The following is a 26,620-nucleotide window of genomic DNA, read 5'->3' as shown; positions in this document are numbered from 1 at the left end:
TTAACCACTGGACTGCCAGGGACATCCCCTGATATCTTATTTTCAATATTTACAATTGTGATATATTAGCTTTGAGGTTAGAAGCTCAAGTGTCCCTAAGATACTAAGCATGTCACTGACACTTGCCAGTTACAGTGATAGAAGAGGTCTTTCTTTACATTATCAGCCATGTGAAAAACCATTTTTATAAATTCCTCTTCTCCATAATTTAATGGATGCACACCTCTCTTGATTGTGATCATACTTGAGTGTGATTCACATAAATCATACAAAACAGATCCTTGTTGCCCATGGATGCCGAGAGGGCTGAGGTTAAGTCATGAGATTTGATCACGCTGGTGATTTTCACTGGCTCCCTCGACATGGTCCCACGGCCAGAGGGCATGCTGACGGCCACTGCCTGTCCACTGTCAATAAAGCTGTGTGTGGATTGGCCTGCAGCGGCAGAACCGGAACGGTACAGAAATACTCCTTTTTTGCTTCAGGTGTGGCTGATGTTCCCCCAACCCTGACCCAACACTTGTTTTCCAGTTTACAACACAGCTGCCCAAACGACCTCTCCTCCTGCTGCATGAAAGTCCTTGAGCACTTCTCCCTCGAGTCTGTGCCACGCCTGTGTCAAGAGTTAGATTACGCTTTGCAGCGTTTTGTCCCAATCTAAGTTGAAGAAACCTCTATCACGCGCGTGCACACACACACACACAATACAGATGGCTCTTTCCTCTTGTGTGTCCCACTGATTTTGTGGGACTTCCTATACTGTCATTTGGTAAGGATGTTTGCAGATAATCATCTCTGCTCTGTCGCTAGGATACTTACTCCTGTTTTTGCTGTAAGGAGTTCAAAGTGGAGTGATGCACCAGAGCCTTAGTCTTTTTTTCAGCCATTAATTAATAATTGGTCAGTTTCACAGTGGAATATGTGACTTATTCTGGGGGGAGTGAAGAGCATTTGGTTTACCTATAACTGTGGCTCTGTCACTGTGCTTAGTTTGAGAATAATGAATGTGTAGATGACTTCCTGCCAACCATCTGACAGTTTTAAGACAATTCTTTAGCATTAGGGGTTAGGAGATTGCTGATGCAGTGATGATCGGATTTCACATCTTCACTGTTGCGCCTCCTACTTGTTTGTTTATTTATTTATTTATTTATTTAAATTTTATTTTATTTTTTGGCTGCACTGAGTGACTTGTGGGATCTTAGTTTCCCAACCAGGGATTCAACCTGGGCCCTCAGCAGTGAAAGCACCAAGTACTAACTGCTGGACCACCAAGGAATTCCCATCCTAGTTGCTTTTTTTTTTAAATAAATTTATTTATTTATTGGCTGCATTGGGTCTTCATTGCTGCGTGCTGGCTTTCTCTAGTTGCAAGAGTGTGGGGGGAACTCTTTGTTGTGGTGCGCAGGCTTCTCATTGCAGTGGCTTCTCTTGTTGCAGAGCACGAGCTCTAGGTGCTCAGGCTTCAGTAGTTGTGGCACACGGGCTCACTAGTTGTGGCTCACTGGCTCTAGAGCGCAGGTTCAGTGGCTGTGGTGCATGGGCTTAGTTGCTCCACAGTATATGGAATCTTCCTGGACCAGGGCTCAAAACCATGTCCCCTGCGTTGGCAGGTGGATTCTTAACCATTGCACCACCAGGGAAGCCTTACTTGCTTTTTTAAAACAAACAAATGAGCAAAAAACCTTTCTGACTGTGTGAAACCACATACCAGCCATTTGTTCCAGCACAGATTAACATTTGCTACTTCTCCTGGAATCTTCACTATTTACATATAAAGCATTATTTAGAGTTTCAAAATGTATAGTACTATTTTCTTTAGCACTTTTAGGATTCTATGAAAGGCTTCATACAGCTCTGAAGATTCAGTGGAAAGAAATAATCATCCCTTAAGTAAGCAGGGCTGCTGTTGGAAATTAAAGATGCTCTGTCAAGATTGTAAAATGAACTTCCAATATATTTTTTAAAAGATTTATTTTATTATTTATTTTTTAGTTTTGGCTGTATTGGTTATTTGTTGCTGTGCACGGGCTTTCTCTAGTTGCGGCAAATGGGGGCTGCTCTTTGTTGCAGTGTGCGGGCTTCTCATTACAGTGGCTTCTCTTGTTGCAGACCATAGGCTCTAGGCGCATGGGCTTCAGTAGTTGTGGCACGTAAGCTCAATAGTTGTGGCTCATGGGCTCTAGAGCGCAGGCTCAGTAGTCGTGGCTCACGGGCTTAGTTGCTCTGCAGCATGTGGGATCTTCCTGGACCAGGGCTCAAACCTGTGTCCTCTGCACTGGTAGGCGGACTCCTAACCACTGCGCCACCAGGGAAGCCCTGAACTTTCAATATTTTAAGCATTAGACAAAAAAATTGCCCAAGACCACATTGAAGAAATAATGACACCCAAGTTAGAGACTAGGGAATAGTGACTATGTATGTCACGACCGTCTGGTGGGTTCCATGCCAACAGGACACCAGAATTAAGTCTGGTATAGTGGTTAATAGAAATTCAAAAGTAATCTAGATTTTTAAAAACTAAATTGGTTTGAGAAATTGCTTTAATTCATGAGCCAGGCAACTTCTCTGATATGATGTCAACAGTCTATATATTATGCTTATACTTCAGGGTTACCATCTCATTAGTCAACACTACATCTTTTAGGAAGGTATAATGATGGAACTATCTTTCATAAGGATATGGTTACTCTTAATTTTTTAAATTAAATTATGGATTGAGGGGATTCTGACCCGGGGGAGGTCACATCAATCTTATTTGAAATGTATCTTACCCTGGTGTCAGTCCCTCTTCATTGTTTTTCGTGATCTTTGTGTCCTCGAGGTCTGGCATAATGACTGAAAGCAGCAGATACCCCCAAACTGCTAGGTGATTATTCACTGGGTGAATAAATGAATACATTGATCAGGCAGCAAGGTATGGTGGAAGGAGCACGTGCGTTGGAATCAAACAGACCTGGAATCCAATTCTGCCTCTGCATCTTATTAGGCTACTGTGTGACTTTGGGTGAGTTTCTTTAGCTCTCTGATTCTAGGCTTTCTCAAGTGTTTAAAAACAGGAGACAGCCTCAGAAGAATGGCAAGAATGACCCTATCTTACAGAGTGCTGGGTTTTAAAAGAGATGTCCCTTCGTGGAACCTCCTGATAGGTGGTTCAGAAACGTTCATCTCTTATAGAAAAATGGTACAAATCAACCAGTTTGCAAAGCAGAAACAGAGACACAGATGTAGCGAACAAACATATGGACACCAAGTGGGGAAAGCGGGGGGAAGGTTGGGGTGGGAAGAATTGGGAGATTGGGATTGCCATATACACATTACTAATAAGAAAAAAATATCAAATTGTACACTTTAAATATACGCAATTTATTGTACATCAATTGTATCTCAATAAAAGTCCTAAAAAAAAAAGAAAAGGAAGTGTTCATCTCTCCTCTCATAGTGGGCTTCTCCACTTGGTAGAGATTTTAAGAATATTCAGAGAAGGAGCTAAATCTGCCAAGTGGGTTGGACATCAAAAGGGTTAGATTAAAGCAAAATGACTGTCGCAAACCTGAGAATGAGAAACTTTTTTCCCAGGAAAGTTCTCATCATTATTCAGCATATAAAGAAGTAAACTTTGGTGGCTTGCACTTCTTCATTGAAAGACAGAACACAGAAATGTGCTGACATTACAGCAGGGCTCTGCAAACTTTTTCTGTAAAGGACCAGATAATAAATAGTTTTGGCTTTGTGGGTCATGTGGTCTCTGCCACAACTATTCAAAAGCAGCATAGACACTATGTAAATGAATAGGCATGGTTGTATTCCAATAAATCTTTATTTACACAGATTGGCAACAAGCCAGATTTTGCTGCATTGTCCATACAGTTTGCAGACCCCTGCACAGCAGTAACTTTGTCTCTGTTTATCTTTTTTAAATATAAATTTATTTATTTATTTATTTTATTTATTTATTGCCTGTGTTGGGTCTTTGTTGCTGCACATGGGCTTTCTCTATTTGCTGCGAGTGGGGGCTACTCTTCATTGAGGTGCACAGGCTCCTCGTTGTAGTGGCTTCTCTTGTTGTGGAGCACTGGCCCTAGGTGCGTGGGCTTCAGTAGTTGCGGCACATGGGCTCAGTAGTTGTGGCTCACGGGCTCTAGAGCACAGGCTCAATAGTTGTGGCGCACGGGCTTAGTTGCTCCATGGCTTGTGGAATCTTCCCAGGGCAGGGCTCGAATCCATGTCCCCTGTATTGGCAGGCAGATTCTTTACCACTGCGCCACCTGGGAAGTCCTGTCTCTGTTTATCTTTGAGGACAGCACTCACATCTGAGGTGAACTTCTATCCTGTATATGATATTAAGAAAAACAGGAAGAATTTATTTGAGGCCAACTGAATTACCGATACATTTATTTAAAGTTTTTAGTAAGAGAATTTGAGCCCCTAACTTAGGAATTTCTTTATAACATTCTCAGTTTCAGTGTAGCCCCTACATAGGCATGAACCATACATCACATTTTGTAAATATGCTTGTGCACATCTATGGCTTTAACTTTGTGTGTCTACATGTTTTATTCTGGAATCTTAGGACTGGATATCATTTACTTATTATCTCTTCTTTTTTTGAGGGCAAGTTTGGTGATTCAAGAGAGATTACACATATTTTTGTACTACAGTCTATCTTTTTCAGACTTAAGCCCAATTTTGTTTTCTAGCTTTTATACCTAATTATAGGCAGTGTTTTGAGAATGTCATGTCCTGTGATACTTGAAATCTTGCCCTGAATCTGCTACTATACTGTAAGGGCTGGAGAGTATTTTGGACTAGCTTTTACTACCATTCCACATTTGAAAATCAGTTAGTGGTTTTGCAAATGAGTTTGTTTTTATTGCTATAATACAGAAACAATTATCTGCATCTTGCTTTTATCGCACCGAGTGCCATATTCTCGGGCATCAGGAGGGCCCAGATGGCAAGTTTAGCAGACATTGGAAATAAACTGGTTTGTCTAAAAGCAGGAGCTTGCATCCAGGAAAAGTGGTATCATATTTTAGATATATTCCTGAAATCATGTCTACACACAGCAGACACACAGTTATCTGAACCAGAGTGAGAAGAGAGATTATATGCAACCACGTCCTCCAAGGGAAATCCTGCATTTTATCTTAGGTAAGAGTTTCGACGTCTTTGTTTTTTGTTTGTTTGTTTGTTTTTGGCCATGCCCCGTGGCTTGCAGGATCAGGGTTCAAACTTGGGCCCCGGCAGCCAAAAGCAGTGAAAGTGCTGGGTCCTAACCACTGTACCACCAGGGAATTCCCTGACCTCCTTGTTGAAAGACGTCTACTAGAGTGGACTTGGGTCAAATGTGATGAGTCTGCTGAAGCTGACGGAGGCATTCTGGCTGACTTCAAGGTCAATAGGAATCACTCGTTGAATGGAATATGCCACTGACTGGGTCACCTGTCAGCACTGCAGGGGCTGGTGGGTGAGGGCTGAGAGGTAGACAGTGAAACCAAGTCCCCCTAAAACGGAGTTCCCCTGCCAAGTTTCTATCCAAAGCTTTGTTCCCTTTCTTGCCCCACCCCTGTACCCCTCAGGATGGAGGAGTATTAAAGAAAATGTGGGGGAGGGTAACATTGAGCTTGTGGGGCCTTTCAGGGTACAAAAGCCCCTCTGTGTCCCCTGTTTCTTGTTTGTTGAAAAAGGCTTTAGTCTCCTAGGCTTTTCCTGAATTTCAAAGAGCAGAGTCAATGAGTTACTAATTAGGCAAGTGAGGGAATGCAGAAACAAAGGACAAGCAGTCAAGCAAGAAAAGTAAGGATAGCTTAAACAATAGTTTAATGATAAAACAGAGTTAATGATAAAACAGAGTCCGGGTTCCCCCTCAAGGAGTGTAGGTAACAATCTGACGCATATCTTTGAATTGTTCTGCAGAAACTAAGACCACCAACCCAGAGGGCGGATGGTGACTACATGCTGTCACAAGCACACAGACCCCAGACTGGTTGGAACCAGAAGGCTGATGCTTAAGATTCCTGAAACATCCCCCTGTTACCCCACCACCAACCAATCAGAAGAAAGTCCACGAGCTGCAACCCTCACCCCAAATGTTGCCTTTAAAAACCCTTCCCTGAAAGCCATGGAGGAGTTCAGGTCTTTTGATCATGAGCTGCCCATTCTCCTTGCATGGTGTCCTTGCAATAAACACTGTACTTTCCTTCCTCACAGCCTGGTGTCAGTAGATGGATATTGCTGTGTGCTGGGCAAGCGAGCAGACCACAGTGCAGTTTGGTAACAAAGGGAGGCTAGAAAATCTATTCTTTATTCCAGGTTGCAGTGTGCTCAGAAAAAATTGGGGTCTGTTACTAGGTCAGAAAGGGAGAACAGAAGTAGGTAACTTCCAGTGTTCAAAGTTTGGGGACTCCCCTGGCGATCCAGTGGTTAAGACTCCACGCTTCCACTGCAGGTGGCATGGGTTCAGTCCCTGGTCAGGGAACAAAGATCCCACATGCTGAGCAGTGCAGCCGAAAGAAAGAAAAAAAGAAAGAAAGAGAAAGAAAGAAAGAAAGAAAGAAAGAAAGAAAGAAAGAAAGAAAGAAAGAAAGAAAGAGAAAAAAAGAACGAATGAAAGAAAGAAAGGGAAAGAAAGAAAGAAAAAGAAAGAAAGAGAGAGAGAGAGAAAGAAAGAAAGAAAGAAAGAGAAAAAAAGAATGAATGAAAGAAAGAAAGGGAAAGAAAGAAAGAAAAAGAAAGAAAGAGAGAGAGAGAAAGAAAGAAAGAAAGAAAGAGAGAAAAAAAGAACGAATGAAAGAAAGAAAGGGAAAGAAAGAAAGAAAAAGAAAGAAAGAGAGAAAGAAAGAAAGAAAGAAAGAAAGAAAGAAAGAAAGAAAGAAAGAGAAAGGGAAAGATAGGAAGGAAGGAAGGAAGGAGGGAAGGAAGGAAGGAAGAAAAAAGTAAAAAAGATGTATCATGTTTATCCCACACTGCTGGGAGGTAATCTGGGAACTTGAGCTAAGATGTTCCTTGTATGTGTTTAATGTGTATAGCTAATGGACATATAAATGATTATATAGCCAGTAACTAAACATTGCTGGGCTGCTGCTTTTACAAGAGAGAAAATACAAGTCATCTGAATTCTCCTCCACAAAAGTTAAGCCTTTTCCTAAAACTCAGTTTTTAAAACTTCTGTTTCCTCCTAAGTCACAGGGCTAGGAAGAGTAGCTGCAATGGCTTCTAAAAAGGAAATATTTAAGTAGCCGAGGGGTGCTTACCTCCAAGAGAAATTTCCAAATAGTTTCTTCCTTCAGGCTTTTGCTCAAATGTCACCTTGCCAGTGAGGCCTTTCCTGTCTGCCCAACTTAAAATAACAACAGTTCCCATGCCCTGTTCCCTGCTCCTTGGTTCATTTTCTCCACACCATTTATCACCATACTTGCTAGTTCATTACCTGCCTCCCCCCATTAGAAGGGAGGGACTGGGAGGCAGGTCCTTTGTAGTTCTGTTCACTGCTGGTGAACTGGATTGCTGAAAATGGCCCTTGATGATCCCTTTCATTGTCTGACCATTAAACCAGCTGGAAGCAGAAGTTCCTTTGCACACAATGGCTTTCAGAGGCTGTTGCAGCCATTTTGTGACGCTGAGGCAACAGTCTTGAGTCTGAGGAGAAAAAGGCAATATGTTGAAGGGGGCCATGTGGAAGTCTGGAAAGAGATTTAGACCTAAGGTCACCCCTGAGATGTTGAACCAGTGTAGAATAGCCTTCTCCTAGATTTCTTGCTTTGTGTGAGGAAGAGAAAGACAGACCCTGACATCTGGGAGCAGATCTGGTCCTCAGTCTTGGTGTTCTGTGGGACGTGAAAATTTCACAGAACACCAACATCAGATAAGGCCACTCAGTGACCTAATGGATGAAGGCAACATCAAGACCATTGCTGTAATTACGTCAGTGGCCATGTGGAGAGGTGGGTGTCAGGGAGAAAGAAATTTTCCTCTACCTTCTAGGATCATCTGGCTGGTCTCAGAATTGACATCAGACAAACTAGCAGGAGAGAAACCAAGCAAAGTTTAATAACATGTATACATGAGAGAGCCCCAGAAAAACCTGAGTAACTTTCCAAATGGTTGAAGCCCTCACCTTAAACACCATTCTCAGCTAAAGACAAAAGAGGATCTCCAGGGTGTAGAGGTTACCAGGAAAAGAACAGTAAACAAGGGGAAGGTTGTGATGCAGACTTGTCATTGCTTTCTCCATTGATTAGAATTTCTAGGGAATTGCCTGGTGATCCAGCGGTTAGGACTCCGTGCTTTCACTGTCGAGGGTTAGAGTTCAACTAAGATCCCACGAGTCTCTCAGAGTGGCAAAAATAAAATAAAAATAAAATAAAATAAAATCTCTTTAAATACCTTTACCTAGTTCTTGCACGTGAGCTCTCATTTATTCCTCCAATAGAACCATTTCTTTGTGATATATTACTATAACTGTGTGCTCAAATAAGTTTGGAAAATAATGCTTGCTCTATATCAGGTCCTTTTAAAAATGTTGAGAAATAACAATGGATGTTTCATATAATAATAATTAAAGAAGAAAACCTCAGAAACGAGGTGACAAACCTCAGGAAAGAATTAGAAACGAAAGAAAAACATTTTTTAGAGATTTTGTCCTTCTCTTCCAGGTGCAGCGAAGGAGACACCTAATAAATGGAGATTTCTTTTACAAATGTAAATGTTTCTCACGCAAGGGTAACTCCTACTTGGTTTTCAGAGTTTTTCCCACCTCTGCTGTTTCTCAGAAAATAACCAGCTTAAAATAATATCCCAAAGAGACACAGTTTGGGGTGGCAAATTCTGTTCCCCTACATGGGCATGGTCGTCCCTGCATGAATCATCTCTCCCAAGAGGGGCCTGGGAGCCACTCTTTGAGGAGATGGGATTGTGACTGCAGACGTCGGGGGTCTGCAAGTGGGAGAATTAGGCGTGTGGTGGGCTTGAAGGGGTAGAACAATGCAAGCGGTATTGAGCCGCCTTTCGATGGTACCAGGAAGACGTGATGCTGGAGGGAGGTTTGCAGACTGTATCTCTGAGGTCACGGGTATGGACGGAGTGTGGGCAGGTCTCTGAATCTGGGGGGCAAGCAGGATATAGGGCGGCTGCAGGGTCAGTGTGTGAGCGGAGTGGGGATGAGGTAGGAGGAAGGGATCAGCGAGGGAAGCCTGGTCTCTGAACGGCCCGGAGGGGCGAGGACTGCCGGGGTCCTGAGCACGCCCTTGGTCCGCCACCCACAGAGAACGTGGGCGAGGCTCAGGTTCAAAGCGCGGCCGCGCCTGGCTCTAAGGCACGCCCAGCGAGCGGGGAGAGCCGGCCGCGGAGGGGTCCCCGAGGGCCACCTCGGGCGCTGCCTGGAGAAGACGGGGGTGCGGGAGCAAGTTCAAAGCGCGCCCCGCCCGCCTGCAGCGCCCGGCGCGGCGCGCGAAGCCGGGCGGGGCGGGAGGCGGGGCGGCGCGCGGTTGCTAAGCCGGCGCCCCCGGAGACGTTCCCCGTGGCTGTCGCCCCGCACGGCGCGGGGCGGGCGGCGGGAGCCAACGAGCAGAGAGCGCGGCGCGCCTTCCTCGCCGCTCGCGCCGCGCCCGCCCCGCCGTCGAGCCGCGACCCCGCGCCGTGCAGCCCCGCGCCCCGCTCCCGGGCCTCCGCGCCATGCCCGCCGCCGCGCCCACCCCGCGCCCGCCGCCGCCCCCCGGCCGGCCCGCCCCGGGTAAGTGCCGCGCTGTCCCGCGCCCACCGGGTCGGGGCCGCCGCCGGGGTGGGGGGAGCCCTTCTGTGTCCCGGACTCGAGACCCCGCTCCGTGCGCGGTGGGGCCTCGGTGCAGGTCTCCCGGGGGGACCCGGAGCAGGCGCGCCGTGTGTGTGTGTGTGTGTGTGTGTGTGTGTGTGTGTGTGTGTGTGTGTGTGTGTGTGTGTCCCCACACTGGCGGACACTCGCCTGCTCGGGGTTAACGCTGTCCCGAGCTGGGTTCCTATCCCTCGCTGTGCAGAGGGGCCGGCCTGGGAAACGCGGGGGCATCCTGCGAGGTGCGGGTGCGGCTGCCGGTGAGGGAAGGAGCCCGCGAGGGCGCAGGCCTGTATTGAGCATCTCGACGACGTGTCAGGTGCTTTACCTAGAGTTGACCTCATGGCATCCATCCTCTTCACAGACCTGTAAGGGAGGTGGATTTATCCCCATTTGTCAGATGAGAAAAACAGAGGTTCCCAAGGTCACGTGGCTTGATAGCGGCCAAGCTGAGATTTGAACCCAGGTTTCCACAGCTCTGTGACCCAGCTAAAGAAAAGGAAATGCTCCTTAGAATAGATAAGGAAACACACAGAAGAACCAAAGGCCACAGGGGAAGGGGCTAGAGGCAGAGCATTTGGGAATGAACAGAAAAAAAGAAAATGAGTTCGTGAAATATCCCATCAATAGTTTCAAATATAGGACCACATTTACACTGCCTTCCGTGTCTGGCTCTGGGAGCGAGGTGTGGTGAGGCCGGGAGAAGACTGTACAGGGCTGGGCAGAGGCGTCTGGAGACACCTTTGCAGAGTCTCCGCCTGCTGGGAGTGGGGGGTGAGGAGAAGTTGTGGAGAAAACTCCTTTGTTATTCATTTCCAACATTAGTCATCCCTCCGTCTTACCACCCTCCCTGTGGATTCCATCTCCTTTCCTTTACTTGCTGTCTGGTCCAAGATGACAGCTATCAAGTTGGGGCTGGGTCCTTCCTTCCTGATTGTCTTGACATTAGGTGGTCCTGGGCCTCGATGGCTGTGTTAGGAGCTGTGAAGTTAGTCCATGTCATTGCTTACAGAGGTGGTCTGTTGGCTAGTGTCCAGCTGACAATCAACAAAGAATGGGACATCTAGAGTAGTAGCTAGGCACTGCGCTTATCCTTAAGGGGCAAAGTAACAAGAAACAGGCGCCCCAGGATGGAAAAAAGAAAAAGAAAAAAAAAAAAAAAAAAGAAAGAAAAAGAATGTTGGGTTTGTCTGGCAGCCCAACTTCAGAAAAGCATTTCCGTTTAATATTTGGATTGCCTTGGGTGGCGCCAGAAGATGCTTTACTGGAGAAAAAACAGAGAGGCAGAAAACGATTTCTGAAAAAAGATGCTCTGTAACGCATTGGTCTGAAAGGTCTTTGAGCCAGGTACATTTACGGTGAGCAAAAAGAAATGTGAGAAGCCAGTGAGGCCTCAGAATAACTGAGATGGAGCCAGCGTTATCATGGTCAGGCTTTGGGCAAAACTTGGAGAAAGGAATCCTGGACCCTGGACTGTCGCAGGGGCTTCAGTGCAATGTGGTGTCCCCTCAGAGCCCTTTGTGCACCCTGGTGCCCCGGTGCTTTCACTCCCAGCCACCAGCCCCTCCTCTTCGTTGGAGGAGCACCCTCGTTGTCGGGGGTGCTAGAGTCTGCTTGGTCTGTAGGAGCTGAGAGCAAGGCGGGCCTGGGAGTTGCCATCTCCCCTGGGGGCAGCCCCTGATCAGTGCCTGATGGATGCCAAAGTGTATATAGCCCCACTTCCTTGATTGGGACACAGCCAGGAGCGACATATGTTGCAGAGATCCACTATAGAATGGTGTCACATTGACCTCCAAGGGTCATTGCTGGGCTTGCTTCTCTTTCTGGCCTCACTTCTTCACTCCTCTACCAGTTTCTACCTAGGAATACTTCTCCATAAAATACTTTCCTAGGAATTCCTATCTCAGGATCTGATTCCAGGGAACTCAGTCAAACATTTCTCGAGTGGGACTGTCTCAGCAGCACTGGGCAGCCTGCGCTAGCCTGCTGAGTGCCTAGGTGCCAGTTCTCACAAGGTGCCCCCCAGCAGATGGAGGAGCCCTGGGCCCAGGCACTGGTTTAACCAGCAGGGACTCAGTGGCCTTTAACCCCTCATCTGGGTGCCTTCGGCGGTGTCCAGTGGGTGGCATGTGCCTGGGTGTAATGGTCAGCAAAGCAAAACAGAATGGAGGGTTGCTTCATTGCCCCAAGATCTCACTCCTGGCTTCTCTAATCCCTCTTTTAACCAGTTCAAGGGAAATTTCCCTCCCACGTTTTCCTAAATATTTGAATATTTCAGGCAAGTGTGTTGTTTTTCTCTGGTTACACATGGAGCTGGTTAAATGTCTAGCTTCTTTCTAAAGACAGTAAAGGGAAAGAAAGGGCTGTCTTGACCAGTGGAACCACAATATCACAGACCCCGGGGAGGGTGAGTGGGTCTCCACCAGCCTGGCCTTCCAGAGAGCCTCTGCCTTGACTTGGGGTCATTGTGAGGGGCTTGGACGGGCTTTGTTAGTCAGAGGCTCCTACCTGATGATGTTTCGTTTCCTTGCATCCAGGGGGCTATTTTATCTGGTACCCCGAGTTTCCCAGCTATTCCTTTGGTGGCCTCCTGTTAATGTCTAAATTTGGCCCATCTGGTGGTAACACAGAGCCCCTTTTGAAGATACGTACGTGGAGGAGTTCTTTGAAGAGGATGTTTTTAACTGCCTGGTAATGTAGGTCAGAAGAGGGAAATGCAGGGAGAGTGGAAGGGTGGGGAAGAGGACGTCTGTCCTGGGAGTCAGGGAGTTCAGTTCCATCCCCAGAGGTCTGAGGCTTCCTGGTGATCTGGCACAAGCCATTGAACTTCTCTGGGAACCTCGGTGTTTTCATCTTTCTTTACTTAGTAATAATTATCCAGCCATCCTTAGAGGGTTGTTTAATGATGAAGGGGAAAATATTTTCATTGACGCATCAAACAATTGTTGAGCAAGCCCATAAAATCCTTGCCCAGGGAAAACTGGCAGTGTCTCAGGGACAGTGGTGTATGTGGAGGCATGGTGGTGTCTGAAGTCAGTGTGGAATAGAGGGAAATATGGTTCAGTGGCTGTGTGAAGGGGCACGGAGGTCTCCAGAGCTGGTCTGGAAGGTTAAGTGCTTGTGAATGGCAGGGTGCTGTGTAGCGTGTGGTGATGAGGGTTACAGCTGTTGAGTCCAGCAGAACTGCCTTCAAATCCTGACTCTGACTCTTCAAAGCTGTATGATGTGGGCAAGGTACCCAGCCACGCTGAGCCTCAGTTTCCTCATTGGTAAAATGGACATGAGCAAATTGTTCTGAAAATTGAGCACTGTAACGCACTTTGCAGATATTATTACGAAGAGAAAATATCTTTTTTCGTGAGTTTTTTTGTGCTTCCAGTTTTGTTGAGATATAATCTCATACGGCAGTATATAAAAGTATTGTTGTTAAAGTTACCTTGCAGGTTGGAGAGATTCTGTTTGAGTGCCACGGGCCAGTGCCTCTCAAATGTTATTGGGCACGTGAATAACCTGATGATCTTGCTGAAATGTGGATGTCAGGATGGAGCCTGAAGTTCTGCTTTTGTCACTAGCTCCTCATTTCTTAAGTGTGGACCACACTTTGAGTACAAGGCCCTAGGCTGCTCCCCACCCCCACCCCCCCAGGTAAAGTCTGAGTCCTTCCTGGGGGGCTGAAGAGCACTGTGTTTGGGGAGATGATGAGGAGGGTTCAGGCTTCCTTGGCAGGTCTGGTCTGGGACTGGGGCAGAGACAGCTGGGACTCATTGGACTTGCTGCTGTTGAGTCAGGTGTTTCCTCCGGGGGCTTATGGATCTAACTCAACTTCCTTCCAGTGCCTTAGGACCAGCTCCCTGGAGGAATCTCTTCCTGGCCAAACAGCCACATGCTGCCTACTTCTGCTGCATACTTGTCTTGATAGTGTGGAGATGGATAAGCCATTGACCCTGCCACAGTGTGTTTGGGGGTGGGGTGGGGACAGGCATGTAAACATGTAATTATCACATGGCAAGAAAAGCATTCTTGATGGGTTGATGGGTAATGGTGACGGGGGGAAGAAGGTGGGAAAAGGGAGGAAAATGTCCTGGTGGTAATTATATCTAAACTAGGTTTTGAAGGATGAGTCACAGTGATAAGATGGGGGAGGAGGGCAGAAGAGTGTGGGGAATGGCATTCTAGGATTAAGGAACAGCCTGTGCAAAGGTAGGGTGGTGTCATGAAACAGCTTGGTGGGTTCAGGTCATTGAACTAAAAGTTGTTTGGAACCTGCAGTATGATGGGATGGGCTTGGTCAGGAAGGTAGATCACTGTTCCTGAAAATGTATTAGTCAGGATAGGCCAAGCTCTGCTGCAGTAACAAATCAACTTCATCATCTAGCAGCTTCACCCAGGAACAGTTACTTCTTGCTCCCACTGTGTGTCCTTCGTAGGCCAGTGGAGAGCCAAGCTGACAGAGTTTTCCTGTCTTGCAGCCACACCATTTGGAAAAATTGGCCTATGTGGTCGCCAGCACAGGAAGAGATTGTGGGAGCATTGCTCCCTGGCTTTTCCGTGCTTCAGCCTAGAGCTGATGCATATGTTGCTTATGCCACAGCCCAATGGCCAGAACCAATGGTGAGGGGTCTGGGAAATAATGAGGGGTGTGTGCATGGAAAGTTCAGAGAATGTCACTGTCACTCCCACATATGCCTTGTTTTGTAGCTGAAAGCCCGAGTTTCTCAAATGGGGGTAATATGTGAATTTATTTAAAGGAAAAAAAATCTTATAGTGTCTAGTGGTGGCTTAAATTATTTTTATTATAGTGCAGTTCAAGTATGTAGTAGCCTTAAATATGTCTAAACTCTATATTTAGAGCTCTCATAGGACCATAAAATGAAAACAAATATATGAATAAAACATCAACACAGCTACAAATCGAGTAAATTCAGATTAACTCCATGAATTTAATGTGATGGATGAAGCAAGTCATTCTTGCTGAAACCAAATCACTGTCTCTGGGTCTAAAAGCAGTTGTTCAGGTTCTTAAGGGATGCTGTGTGCCGTGCCAGATGGGTTATATAATGGCTCAGTTCTCTCATCAGTTTCCTTTGTCTGTATTAAGTCTGTAACAATAATGATCTTGTTGCCAACTCTACCATAAATGCAAGAATACACACAGTGGAATTACATGGCAGCACTTGGCCATGTCATGCTCATTCGGATGATCCAGAGTATGTTTCTATTGATATTCTATTAAAAAGATGATCATTAAAGTGAAAGCACAACGTTAAACAAAAGATAATTTTGGAGAACTTGTGAACCCCCGGAATATGTCTGAGGATCCTCCAGAACTTGAGAAACAAGTGGAAACCCACTGGAGTGTTTAGTTGGGGTGGGAGAGAGTACCCACTTTATGGTTTAGAGACATCATTGTGTCCAGGTGAGCGGGTAGGCGAGGGGTAGGAGGGAAAGCCAGAGACAGCCGGTTCAGGTCCGATGTCATGGGGGGTGAGAGGGGCATTCAAGCAGCAAGTAGTTAAGGGAATGGAGAGGAGGTATCAGATTTAAGAGACGTTTAGAAAGTGGCGGGAGTTCCCTGGCGGCCCAGAGATTAGTACTCGGCACTGTCACTGCCGAGGACCTGGGTTCAATCCCTGGTGCGGGAACTAAGATCCCGCAAGCCATGTGGTACAGCCAAAAAAAAAAGTAAGTGGAGTCTCCAGAACTTGGAGTGGAGGTTGACTGGATGTGGGCGGTGAGGGAAGGGAATGAGTTCTTGGTTGTGGGGCTCGGGGGATGGGGAGGGGGCGGGAGTTGATGGTGCCGCGGCCCAGGGGAGAACCACAGGCATCCACGGGAAGAACAGAAGCGCTTTAGGGCAGAGCTGTATTCAGCCACATCCACCATCCCACCTTTTCTAACTGACTGGAGCCCCCCGAACCAATTTCCGAGGAGCTGTTGTGTCTTGGGGTATGTAGTTTTCCTCTCTAGGACATTTAATTCGTGTTCATTTGGGTGCTCTGAGTTAGCCTTTCTCTTGTGTGTGCTGCTTCTGACCTGCTGGAGAGGGTTCTGGCAACACGATTTTTTTTTTTTTTTTTTTTTTGTCTTCTGTATGTTTGCAGAAAGTGGAAAACATTTGAGAAAATCGCTGATGGTTTTGAGATTGAAGCTGTCATCCTATATTACGTGAGCTTAGTGATCTGCCTTCAGTTTTTAAGAGCACCAACGATTCACTTTCCACTCTGTGTTTTTGGACAGAGAAGCTCAAAATTCTCCGAGGAGAGAGCAGGCGTGGTGCCGGTTAAATGGTCTCTAGGTAATTACACAACAAGAAGTATGGAAACTGCACTTTGGGGAAGCAGAGGGCAGAGAACACAAGGCCGCCCAAACACACAAGAAAAAATGTCACCAAAACAAATCTCTGGTGGTTAGAGTGCAATGTTGTGTTAATGAAAGTTTTTGGCATTAAATAATTTTTTTTAATAATAATAATGGCTTTATTTTTTTATTTTTGGCTGCATTGGGTCTTTGTTGCTGCATGTGGGCTTTCTCTAGTTGTGGCGAGCGGGGGCTACTCTTCCTTGTGGAGCATGGGCTCTAGGTGCACGGGCTTCACGCGTTGCGGTGCATGGGCTCAGTAGTTGTGGCACATGGGCTTAGTTGCTCTATGGCATTTAGGATCTTCCCGGACCAGGGATGGAACCTGGGTCCCCTGCATTGGCACGCGGATTCTTAACTGCTGTGACACCAGGGAAGCCCCTCATTAAATAATTTAAAAGGTAATTTGGTATTTCCTCTTTGTATGAATTACTACCTAGCACACCAACGGGAGCAAGCTGCCGGAAGTGGCTTCCACCCTGCCTGTCCTCATGCCTGACAAAGTTCCAGTTGTCTCTTGGCTTCTGCACAGGCATCACCTTCATGGCAGTACCTCCCAGGCCCTCCAGGGAGAGGTGTACACTTCCTCTGCTATGTCTCTTTGGAACTTGTGATAAATGGTTTGTAAGCAGGTGCTTTCCGGTCATCCCCAGAGACCACATACTGCTTGTGGACAGGCATGGAATCCCCCCCAAACTAGTGGAGCATTTTTCCTAACAGCCATCTCCACACCCACAAGCTACTCCAGGGCACCCTTCAAGGAGCATCTTTGGACCTCAGGGCTAATTGGAGGAGCAGATCTCCCAGCAATAATAGCCTTGGTTTTATGAGTGTCTTTCCAGGAATGGATTGGGTGAAGCTGGTTGTTCCGTTTTGTTCAGATGTTGTATTGGTTTCAGATTGGCTCCAACCAGAATCCTCTGGAGCGTGGGTCTTTACATCTGTGCAGAGACGGTTGGTGCTCTCCACATATCCACATGCTTCCCTTCTTTAGCAGGTGTTCTAAGTCCCTGCCCACAGTCCCTGTTCTGATGCTTCCCCTACAATCCACTGCAGCCCTAGTGGAGGGCTTTCTCTGGCTGCAGGGGCATGGTTGGCCCATTCTTGGGGGAAAGCCAGAAAAGCTGGGCAGTTAGTGCTCCGAGAAGCAGCCCTGAACCACTGAAGGAGGGGAATGGGTGGATACATATCACAGTTTCCTTGCCCCGCGGGTGGGCCGACCCCTGGGCACGCTCTACTCCTTCTCCCCAGAGGTTCCCAGCAGAGCTGAGCCCAGGTTGCTCAAGGCAGTGATCTGCTCATTCATGCTGCTGTACTGCCTCGTTTCTTCCACCTCCTCCAGTACATCCCAGGGTCACCTCTCCAATAGACCCAAATCCTTCCCCCAGGCTCTACTTTGGACTGTGGGTGGAAGTGCTGTGTGTCACGTCTCATGAAAGCAGGAAAAAGAGACACACTGCCATCGTGTCTCTCCTGCCACTGCGGCAGCCCGGGAGGATGTGAGGTGGAGGAAGGTGGCTCAGTCCACATGAGATTTCATAGGAGCAAGAAGCTTTTATTATGGTAGCGTCTGAGCTTCTTGGCATTTATCGGTTGAGGCACCTACCTGACACACACAGCAGCAGCCTTTCCCTGTGGGGTGCCATCCTGTTCCGACACATGGGAGCTCTTGGGATCTTTTACCTGTGATCTCCTTTACTGTTGCTAATTTCCAAACTTGTCCTCTCTTCAGTGGCGTGATTCATATTAAAGTACAATTTATTTATGTTTTTCTATGGCTTTTAATTCATCTGGAATTTATTTTGGTACATGCTTGTCAAATAAAAATCTAAGGTGCATTTCCTTTTCAGGTTGTTATCCGATTGTTCCAGTATTGAATGAAAATTGTTCTTCCCTTCACAATTACTTTGTGATGATCTTTTATTATACATTAAATTCTCACTGTGAAGTAGTATCTATTTGGGGCTACAGTTCTCTTTTTCCTTAAATTCAGCTCTTTTTCTCTAAGTACCAAGACGTTGTAATTATAGGTCTGTAATATATGTTACTACCCTCATTGCTCATTTCCCTCCTGTCTGTCTTCAAAAACTACATTAGTGCTTCAACTGCATCAAACCTACAAATCCCAGTTGAAAAGAACTGGTATATTTAACCTATTAGGACTTCACATTCTGGAACAGACAGTCATTTAAGTGGATCTTCTAGTTCCTCTCTCAGTTTTATAGTTTTCCTTATGTTGATCGTATATATTTCTTGCTAACTTTATTCCTAGGAATTCTATGTATGTTGACATTATATATGTTCTTACTTTTAAAATTGCATTTTGCAACTTATTTTTGCTATTACGTAGGAAAGCTTCATATAAATATAATTTTAAAATGTTGGCCTTATAGCTGGCCACTTTCTAATTATACTTTGAAGTGAAAAATATAAAACTTTCATCAGGTTCCATGTGCTCTAATTGCCTTTCCAGGTAGCCATGAGTAAACAAATGGATGTATTCTAGAATTGAAATAAATTCAAGGGACTCCCCTGGCGGTCCCGTGGTTAGGACTCCACTTCCACTGCAGGGGGCACAGGTTTGATACCTGGACAGGGAACTAAGATCCTGTATGCTGCATGGTGTGGCCAAAAAAAAAAAAAAAAAGATAGAAAGAAAAGGAAAAAAAGAAATACTTTCAGGGAGGGAGAGAAGAAGGGATAGAGAGAAAAGGTATACAAAGGAGTTGGGCACATGGTAAGAATCATCAGACCTCACCATAGTCCAAGCGCAGAGTTACAGATGCCATGAGACAAAGAGCTTGGGTTCATTGTGTGTTTTCTGTTTGAGACATAATCTCTCATGAATTTCAAACTTGCTTGGAGGTGTCTCCGACTGGTTCGAAACATCAGTAGCTCCAAAGTCATAATCTTCCCTTTGACGATTGACACTTGTTAGTAATAACATGCTATGTTTTAAGTCAGGATAATAAGAGATGATTTCATAGGATGTCCTCAGTGATGCTAAAGACTGGCTTGGCAGGTCAGACTGGTTAAAGTAAAACAAAATAGAAGGAGCCCTGGTCAGGGTCGCACTTTGTGTCTGAGTTAAGAAAACCAAACTCATTGGACATATTAATTTAAAAAGAAAAAAGTAACATACATCAAAGCAAGATCCTTTTTGACCCACCTCCTAGAATCATGGAAATAAAATCAAGAATAAACAAATGGGACCTCATGAAACTTAAAAGCTTTTGCACAGAGAAAGAAACCATAAACAAGACTAAAAGGCAACCCTCAGAATGAGAAAAAATAATTGCCTATGAAACAACGGACAAAGGATTAACCTCCAAAATATACAAGCAGCTCATGCAGCTTAATACCAAAAAAGCAAATAACCCAATCCACAAATGGGCAGAAGACCTAAATAGACATTTCTCCAAAGAAGACATACAGATGGCCAACAAACACATGAAAAGATGCTCCACATCACTAATCATCAGAGAAATGCAAGTCAAAGCCACAATGAGGTATCACCTCACACCGATCAGAATGGCCATCATCACAAAATCTGGAAACAACAAATGTTGGAGAGGGTGTGGAGAAAAGGGAACTCTCCTGCACTGTTGGTGGGACTGTAAGTTGGTACAGCCACTATGGAAAACAATTTGGAGGTTCCTTCAAAAACTACAAATAGAACTTCCATATGATCCAGTAATCCCACTCCTGGGCATATACCCAAAGAAAACCGTAATCCCAAAAGAAACTTGTACCATAATGTTTATTGCAGCACTATTTACAATAGCCAGGACATGGAAGCAACCTAAATGCCCATCAACAAATGAATGGATACAGAAGATGTGGCATATATACACAATGGAATATTACTCAGCTATAAAAAGGGATGAGATGGAGCTATATGTAATGAGGTGGATAGAACTACAATCTGTCATACAGAGTGAAGTAAGTCAGAAAGAGAAGGACAAATATTGTATGCTAACTCACATATACAGAATCTAAAAATGGTACTGATGAACTCAGTGACAAGAACAAGGATGCAGATACAGAGAACGGACTGGAGAACTTGAGGTATGGGAGGGGGCGGGGGGTGAAGGGGAAACTGAGTCGAAGCGAGAGAGTAGCACAGACATATATATACTACCAACTGTAAAATAGATAGTCAGTGGGAAGTTGTTGTATAACAAAGAGAGCCCAACTCGAGGATGGAAGATGCCTTAGAGGACTGGGGCGGGGAGGGTGGGCGGGACTCGGGGGGGCGGAGTCAAGGAAGGGAGGGAATACGGGGATATGTGTATAAAAACAGATGATTGAACTTGGTGTACCCCCAAAAAATAATAAAAAAATAAAAATAAAAATAAATAAATGAAAAGAAAAAAGTAACAGGAAGAAACCAAGTGCTCTAGACTGAACTCCTTTTTCTTTGTAGAACTTGGAGTCAAGAGATGCCCAGAGGTTGCAGACCTCCGCAGTAAACTAATTATGAGGAAGCTCCCAAAGGCAAGGTTATACATGCTGTGCACTGACTATTAGAACCTTTAGTGCTTTCTCTTTAATGCCACTAATATTAAATTTAGAATTCCAAGAAGTTGCTCATTTTCTACAAGAACGGTATAACAAAAGAGGTTTGCTGGGTGTGAAGATGGTATTTTCCAAAGCTGTCCTGTAGCGTGAAGGGAATACAGGAGTCCACAGTCACATTAAGGAGAAATGGGGAATGCATAGAAAATCTGAGACCTGGTAAAAAGACCCCTTCCATGTTCTCAGGAAGGTTTGTTAGTTATTTGCCTTTTTTTTTTTTTTTTCTAATTGCTTTGTCTCCATGACAAAGCAAAGACAGCATTGGCTGCCTGGTTCTGAGTGTTTAGTGTGCTTTCTTCATCAGAGTACAAAGTAGGTGTCTTTGTTAAGGGGTTTTCTTAGAAAGGCGAGTGGGGTCTCTGTGTTGAGGTGGGGAGGGGTGGGTTAGGAGGCAGACTGATATCTTTCTCTTGCCTCAGCTTGTTCATAGGGCCATACGCACAACGTGTGGGCTTTTAAGTGGTCTTAAGTGAGGATATTAATACAGGAAAAAACGTACATGGTGGATTTTTATTCTATGGGGAGGAAAGAGTGGGATTTGAAATATCTGCCCATCTCCAGGGGGAGAAAAGGAAAGTTTTCCGTTTTCCATGCTGCCTTGAATAACTGTCAAAAACTCGCAACTGTCAAAAATTGTGTTTTTTTAACTGACAATTAACTACCCTGCTCTGAAAATTCAACCAGTAATAGTCATATGCTTTCATAGCTTTTTAGGGAACTTTTTCTTAACACTTCTCACATTTCTTTTCCTACCCTTGAGAATATCAGTTTTTAGTGTAAAGAGTCACAAAATTAGATATTAGGAAATCACTGATGCTCACCAGGAATCATTCTTTCATTCACTCACACGTATTTATGTATTTATTTTAAATTGTTATTGGGGTATAGTGGATTTACAGTGTTGTGTTAGTTTCAGGTGTCCAGCAAAGTGAATCAGTTGTGCATATACGTTTATCCACTCTCTCTCTCCTTTTCTTTTAGATTCTTTTCCCATGTAACCCACTACAGAGTATTGGGTGGAGGTCCCTGTACTATACAGCAGGTTCTTATTAGTCATCTAGTTTGCATCTAGTGGTGTGTGTATGTCAGTCCCAACCTCCCAATTTATCCCTCCTCCATCCCCTGGTAACCATAGCTTTGTTTTCTACATCCGTGACTCTACTTCTGTTTTGTAAATAAGTTCATTTGTACCCTTTTTTTTTAGGCCCACATACATTTATTGAGTGTCTACTATATGCCACTGGGGTAGGCACAGCAATTTTTATTCATTTCAATTTAAACTGAAAATAGCCACATGTAGCTGATGGCTATTGTATCAGACAGTGCAGAGCTAGAGAGCTGGGGAGACAGATTAAAGCATCTGTAAATGTTGTAAAGCAAAAGTAAGTATTGTAGCACCCATAGTGGTAAGTTTCCATGAAGAAGAAGCAAGGTGAGTGAGGGAGGGAGATGGAGCCAGTTGAGGGTCTTCATACATGTTACATACACATATTCATACATATTGAGAGTGAGCTGAAGGCTTCTTGGAGAAATGATATTAGATCCATCGTGAAGGATGTGTGGGAAAGAAATAGCTTGAAGACACTCCAGACATCTCTGGGTAATTAATTGCCTTTTATTTTTAATGAAACACGAGAGAAGGAATGCCTTCTACTTATGAATTTGGAAAAATGCCACAAAACACGAAACACTTAGTGCTCATTCTTATTTTAAAATCTAATCACCTCTCTGGACTTCCCTGGTGGTCCAGTGGTTAGGACTCCTCGCTTCAAATGCGAGGGGTGCGGGTTTGATCCCTGGTTGGAGAAACTAAGATCCCACATGCCACTCGGCGTGGCCCACCCAAAAATAAAATAAAATAATAAAATGTAAAGACCGCGCATAATTTGGGGCAGTGGTGTGGGTCTGTGTTCCCTAGAAGCAGAATCAGAGATAGGGATTCTTGTGCATGTGATTTTGGGGGAGAAGACTGGCAGGAGAAGGGGGGTAGGGGAGCAAGGTTGCAGGGGACACAGCTGAGCAAGGACGTGGTCTCAGCTGGGAGTCCTGGGGCTTGCACCGCACCAAGGAGCTGGTCTCACCTCGGGGTAAGGGGCCTGTCTGTTGTACGCTTCCCATCCCCATCAGTCATAAGAGCTGGTGGGTGGCAGCTGCTGCCTGGTTAGAGCATCTGGGTGAGCACTTGCCGTGTCCGTGACTGTGCTGGCCCCATAGCATGTTGATGACCAAGTAGCTTTTGATAGATTTGGGGGCAGAAAGAGCTGAAAAATCCTGAGTACAGGATTGCTTTGATCACCTGGCACAGGTGATCTGAGGATTGTGAACTCAACTGTGAAGCTGTTTTCCTGCACACAACTATGGATTTATTGGGTTCATTCATGCAATACCTGTTTATGGACAGTCTACCATATGCCTGGCATCAGGGCTGGGTGTTTGGAATTTTGCCAAGCAAGGCCCATTTACTTAGTAGACTCCATCCTTATAAATCACATATTTTTGGGCCAGTGCCAAGGGATAGCATTGCAAGGGATCCTGAAGGAGCTTAACCACAACTTGTGAAGCCAGAGCAGCCAAAGTCTACCCCATCAAGGCTCGGAAGGCAGCTGTCTTTGTGGAAATATTTGTAAATGATGCTCTCAGAAGGCCTGGATGCAGCAGTAAGGCTGAGTGAACTGTGTACGTTTCTGCGCACTGAGATTGGCTCCTTAATAGAAGAGCTGTTGCCTTGGTGCTGCTGTTGTCAATCTGATTTAACCAAGAGGTACTGAAATGCTTACTATATGCAGGTGACCTTCTGCCTGTCATCTTATTATGGTATTTATAGCCATCCTGGGAGGCGGGACTGGTGATGACCACGCAGGCTCCCATGGCAGTGAGGACCACCAGGTACTCTGCCAGCAGAGGTGTAGGTGAGGCCCCTCTTGGCTCTGGCACTCAGGGTGGGTATCAGGGCCACTCCTAGAGCTTTATGGAACCTGTTAGATGCAGTCAGGGTCTTGGCACTGTGACTTCCCTACTTTCCAATGAGAGGGAAACCAAACCCAGTTTTAATTCCCTAAAGGAAGAAAAGTTTGTAGCTTAATATGCTTTCCCCCAGCATCACTCTTCTTTGTTTGGAATCTTAATTCACTTCAGGGAGTTGTTTTTTTAGATCGTCGCATCTACAGGGATATCAGGGACAAGCTCACTTGTTTATTGCCAGCTGCAGGGACACTGGGTGACTTTATTTTGCCAAGCTGGGATGCTGGATGGCTTAATAATTGGAGCAAAGCTACATTGAGGCTGCTTTGCTTAGGTATTGTTGCCCGTTGATGAGTCTGAGTCCAGCTCCATTTCCTCTGGATGATCCTGTGAGCTTTGCTTTATTCCGTGGTTACAAATGACTCCCCCAAACCTGTCGGAACCATTGCTCAAAAGGATTCAGGATCTGTGGAAGAATTGTTTCAGTTCTTACTAGCTGGCTGTGTGGCCTTGGGCTAATTGCTTACCCTCTCTGGTCTACAGTTGTGTCTAAAGATTGAGGGTGTTGGGCTGCTGGCCCTTTCAGTTAGAACATGCAAAGATTTTCACCCACACAGCCTTTGTCTCCAACACATGGGTCTTTCTTAAGATTTTCCTTTGCATCTTTCTTAGATTGGATCCATGGCACTACTTTTGTTTACAAAAGATGCATATGTCCACATAAGCAATTTCTGAGAATTTTTACCAGTAAATCCAATCAATCATGTAATGACCATGTCTTAAATATTTATGTAAAGTTCTTCCTCAGTCTGGTGTATCTAAACCTCAGATACAGTACTTATTTCTTTTTGAGTGAACTTTGGTAATATGTATCTTTCATGGGATCCATCCATTTCGTTGTTGTCTTATTTGTTGGCTCAAAATTATTCATCGTATTTTTTTGTTATTATTTTACATAAGCAGCCCCAGTGTTTTTCAAATGTGCCATTTCTTCGGAATATGAATGGAAACTATGTATATTTTTGTAACATTTCCTCTTAAACTGTTTTACTTGGTTGCTATTTAATTATACATTGTACATGGAAGTTGTCTTACCAAAAGTCAAAATCGTTGGAAAACTACTTTCTAAAGAATCCACAAGCTCTTTGCCTCTTTGTCCTTACGATAATGGCAGGTTTCTGTTGTTGTTGTTGTTTGCCTTGGCCACACTTTACAGCTTGTGAGGCCCTTAGTTCCCTGACCAAGGATTGAACCCGTGCCCTTGGCAGTGAAAGCGTGGAGTCCTAACCACTGGACCGCCAGGGATGTCCCAATCATGGATAGTGGAGCTCTGGGCCTGCCCCTCAGACAAGCATCTGCTAATGAGGGGTGAGGGTCTGCAGGGAGGCACTGGCAGATGGTGCAAATATTCCAAGTGTCTTTACATCACTCTAAGATCCGTCCAACCGCAGCACAGAGATGTAGAAATGAATGAGACATGCTGATCTCTCTAGAAAAAAGGTGATGGAGGAGTTTGCTTTTAGAATGATTTCTGCAACCTCACCTATAGGGATGGAGTGTGGTAAAGCTCTGTCTAGCCCAGTGTTTGAATGTTGTTATGACACAGGCTGGTGGAGACCAGTGGGCTGGTGAAGGCCTTGGGGTGCGGTAACCAGACAGAAGAAGGGAAATAGGAAGCCTTGCAGGCATCAGGTCAGCTGGAGACGGGTCCCAAGGCGGACGGCACTTTAGTGCTCCCTTTCCAAATAAACACACCCCCTTCGGCCTCCCTAAATAGTACTGAGAAACACAAAACTCTGCCCAAATCAAGGTTATTGTGAATCGCTGAGCTGCAACAGACAATTGGAGTTAAAAATCCAGATCATAGGAAACCATAGCCCAGCCTGGGAGCCGTGCCTTCTTGGAATTTTACTGAGTGAGCGGTGACACCCTAGGGAGGCGATCGTGGGTGAGTTGGCGAGTGTCGGGAGGAAACGTTAAACCCAGGGGTCAGACTGAAAGAGAAGCTGTCCCCTGGGGAAGCCTCAGTCAAAGCAAACCAGCGTCGGATGTCACAGAGGAGGACACTGTGAGGGACCGCAGTGGCACACAGAGCAGCGAGCAAAGAGGGGAGCATGAAGGCTTCGTGTGACGGAATAATCAGAAGGCGGGAGATGGGTTCATCTGGAGGAACAGGGTTGGAGACAAGGTTACTGTCGTGGTCACCGGTATGTCCGAGACCTCATCAAGCCCTGGGAGCAAATGAGGCCGTGTTAATATTAATGCCCAGTGTGGAGTCCCAGCAGCCCCGCCTGCTCTCACAGGACCTCATCCCACATCCTCAGCGTCCCCCGGGGAGGATGTCACCTGTGCTTAGGTGCACCAAGGCTCCTCTTCTTCCCCCAGTCCTGACGTCACTCCTTACTTCCACCTGCCTTGCTGTCCCCTGGCTGCGAAGGTATCCTCAGGGCGCCACCTTGCCCCCGCCTGCTGTGCTGGGGGAGGCAGAGGACTGGTTCTTTGCTTACTCTGTTGTACCTCGTCATCCGGGTCCCAGCACCTAGCACAGGCTTTCGAAACGCAGCTCCTTCAGTGTCCATCCTTAACCCTGTGCTGCAAGGATTGGAGGGCAGGGCACAGACGCCAAGCTGTCCCCTCTTTTGTCATTGCCCCTGGGCCTGATCTCCTCCCAGGTGTCCATGATGCCTGGGCACAGAACATCTCCTTTTCCCCTTCGCCTACTCCCTTCCTGCCTGTTTGGCAACTGGCGCATATAGGTCCCAGCACTGGGCCACTGGCCACCTTGGATTTGGATTGGTTGGGTCATGCTGCCCCTCTCTCAGGGTTAATCAAATGGATGTGTATGAGTTCCAGGACCCTCTGATCCCTCCCTCCAGGTTTGGTTCTGCTAACCAGTTTGCTGAAGTAAGAGACAGT

General features: G+C 45.7%; 1 protein-coding gene across 1 annotated transcript in view; it reads left to right on the top strand.

Moving 5' to 3' along the window:
• The first annotated feature begins 7,888 nt into the window (after window positions 1–7,888).
• Window positions 7,889–26,620, top strand: part of DCLK3 (doublecortin like kinase 3) — a 45,009-nt gene continuing 26,277 nt past the window's right edge. The window contains exons 1-4 of the mRNA XM_057704615.1: window positions 7,889–7,946; window positions 9,267–9,831; window positions 10,014–10,100; window positions 15,910–16,103. Coding sequence (XP_057560598.1) covers window positions 7,889–7,946; window positions 9,267–9,831; window positions 10,014–10,100; window positions 15,910–16,103 — 904 coding nt within the window. The remainder of the gene's footprint in view (window positions 7,947–9,266; window positions 9,832–10,013; window positions 10,101–15,909; window positions 16,104–26,620) is intronic.

Source organism: Hippopotamus amphibius, chromosome 13, assembly GCF_030028045.1.
Source record: "Hippopotamus amphibius kiboko isolate mHipAmp2 chromosome 13, mHipAmp2.hap2, whole genome shotgun sequence".
Classification (NCBI taxonomy): Eukaryota; Metazoa; Chordata; class Mammalia; order Artiodactyla; family Hippopotamidae; genus Hippopotamus; species Hippopotamus amphibius.
Note: the sequence above shows the minus strand (reverse complement) of the source record. Positions and strands in the feature narration are given on the sequence as shown.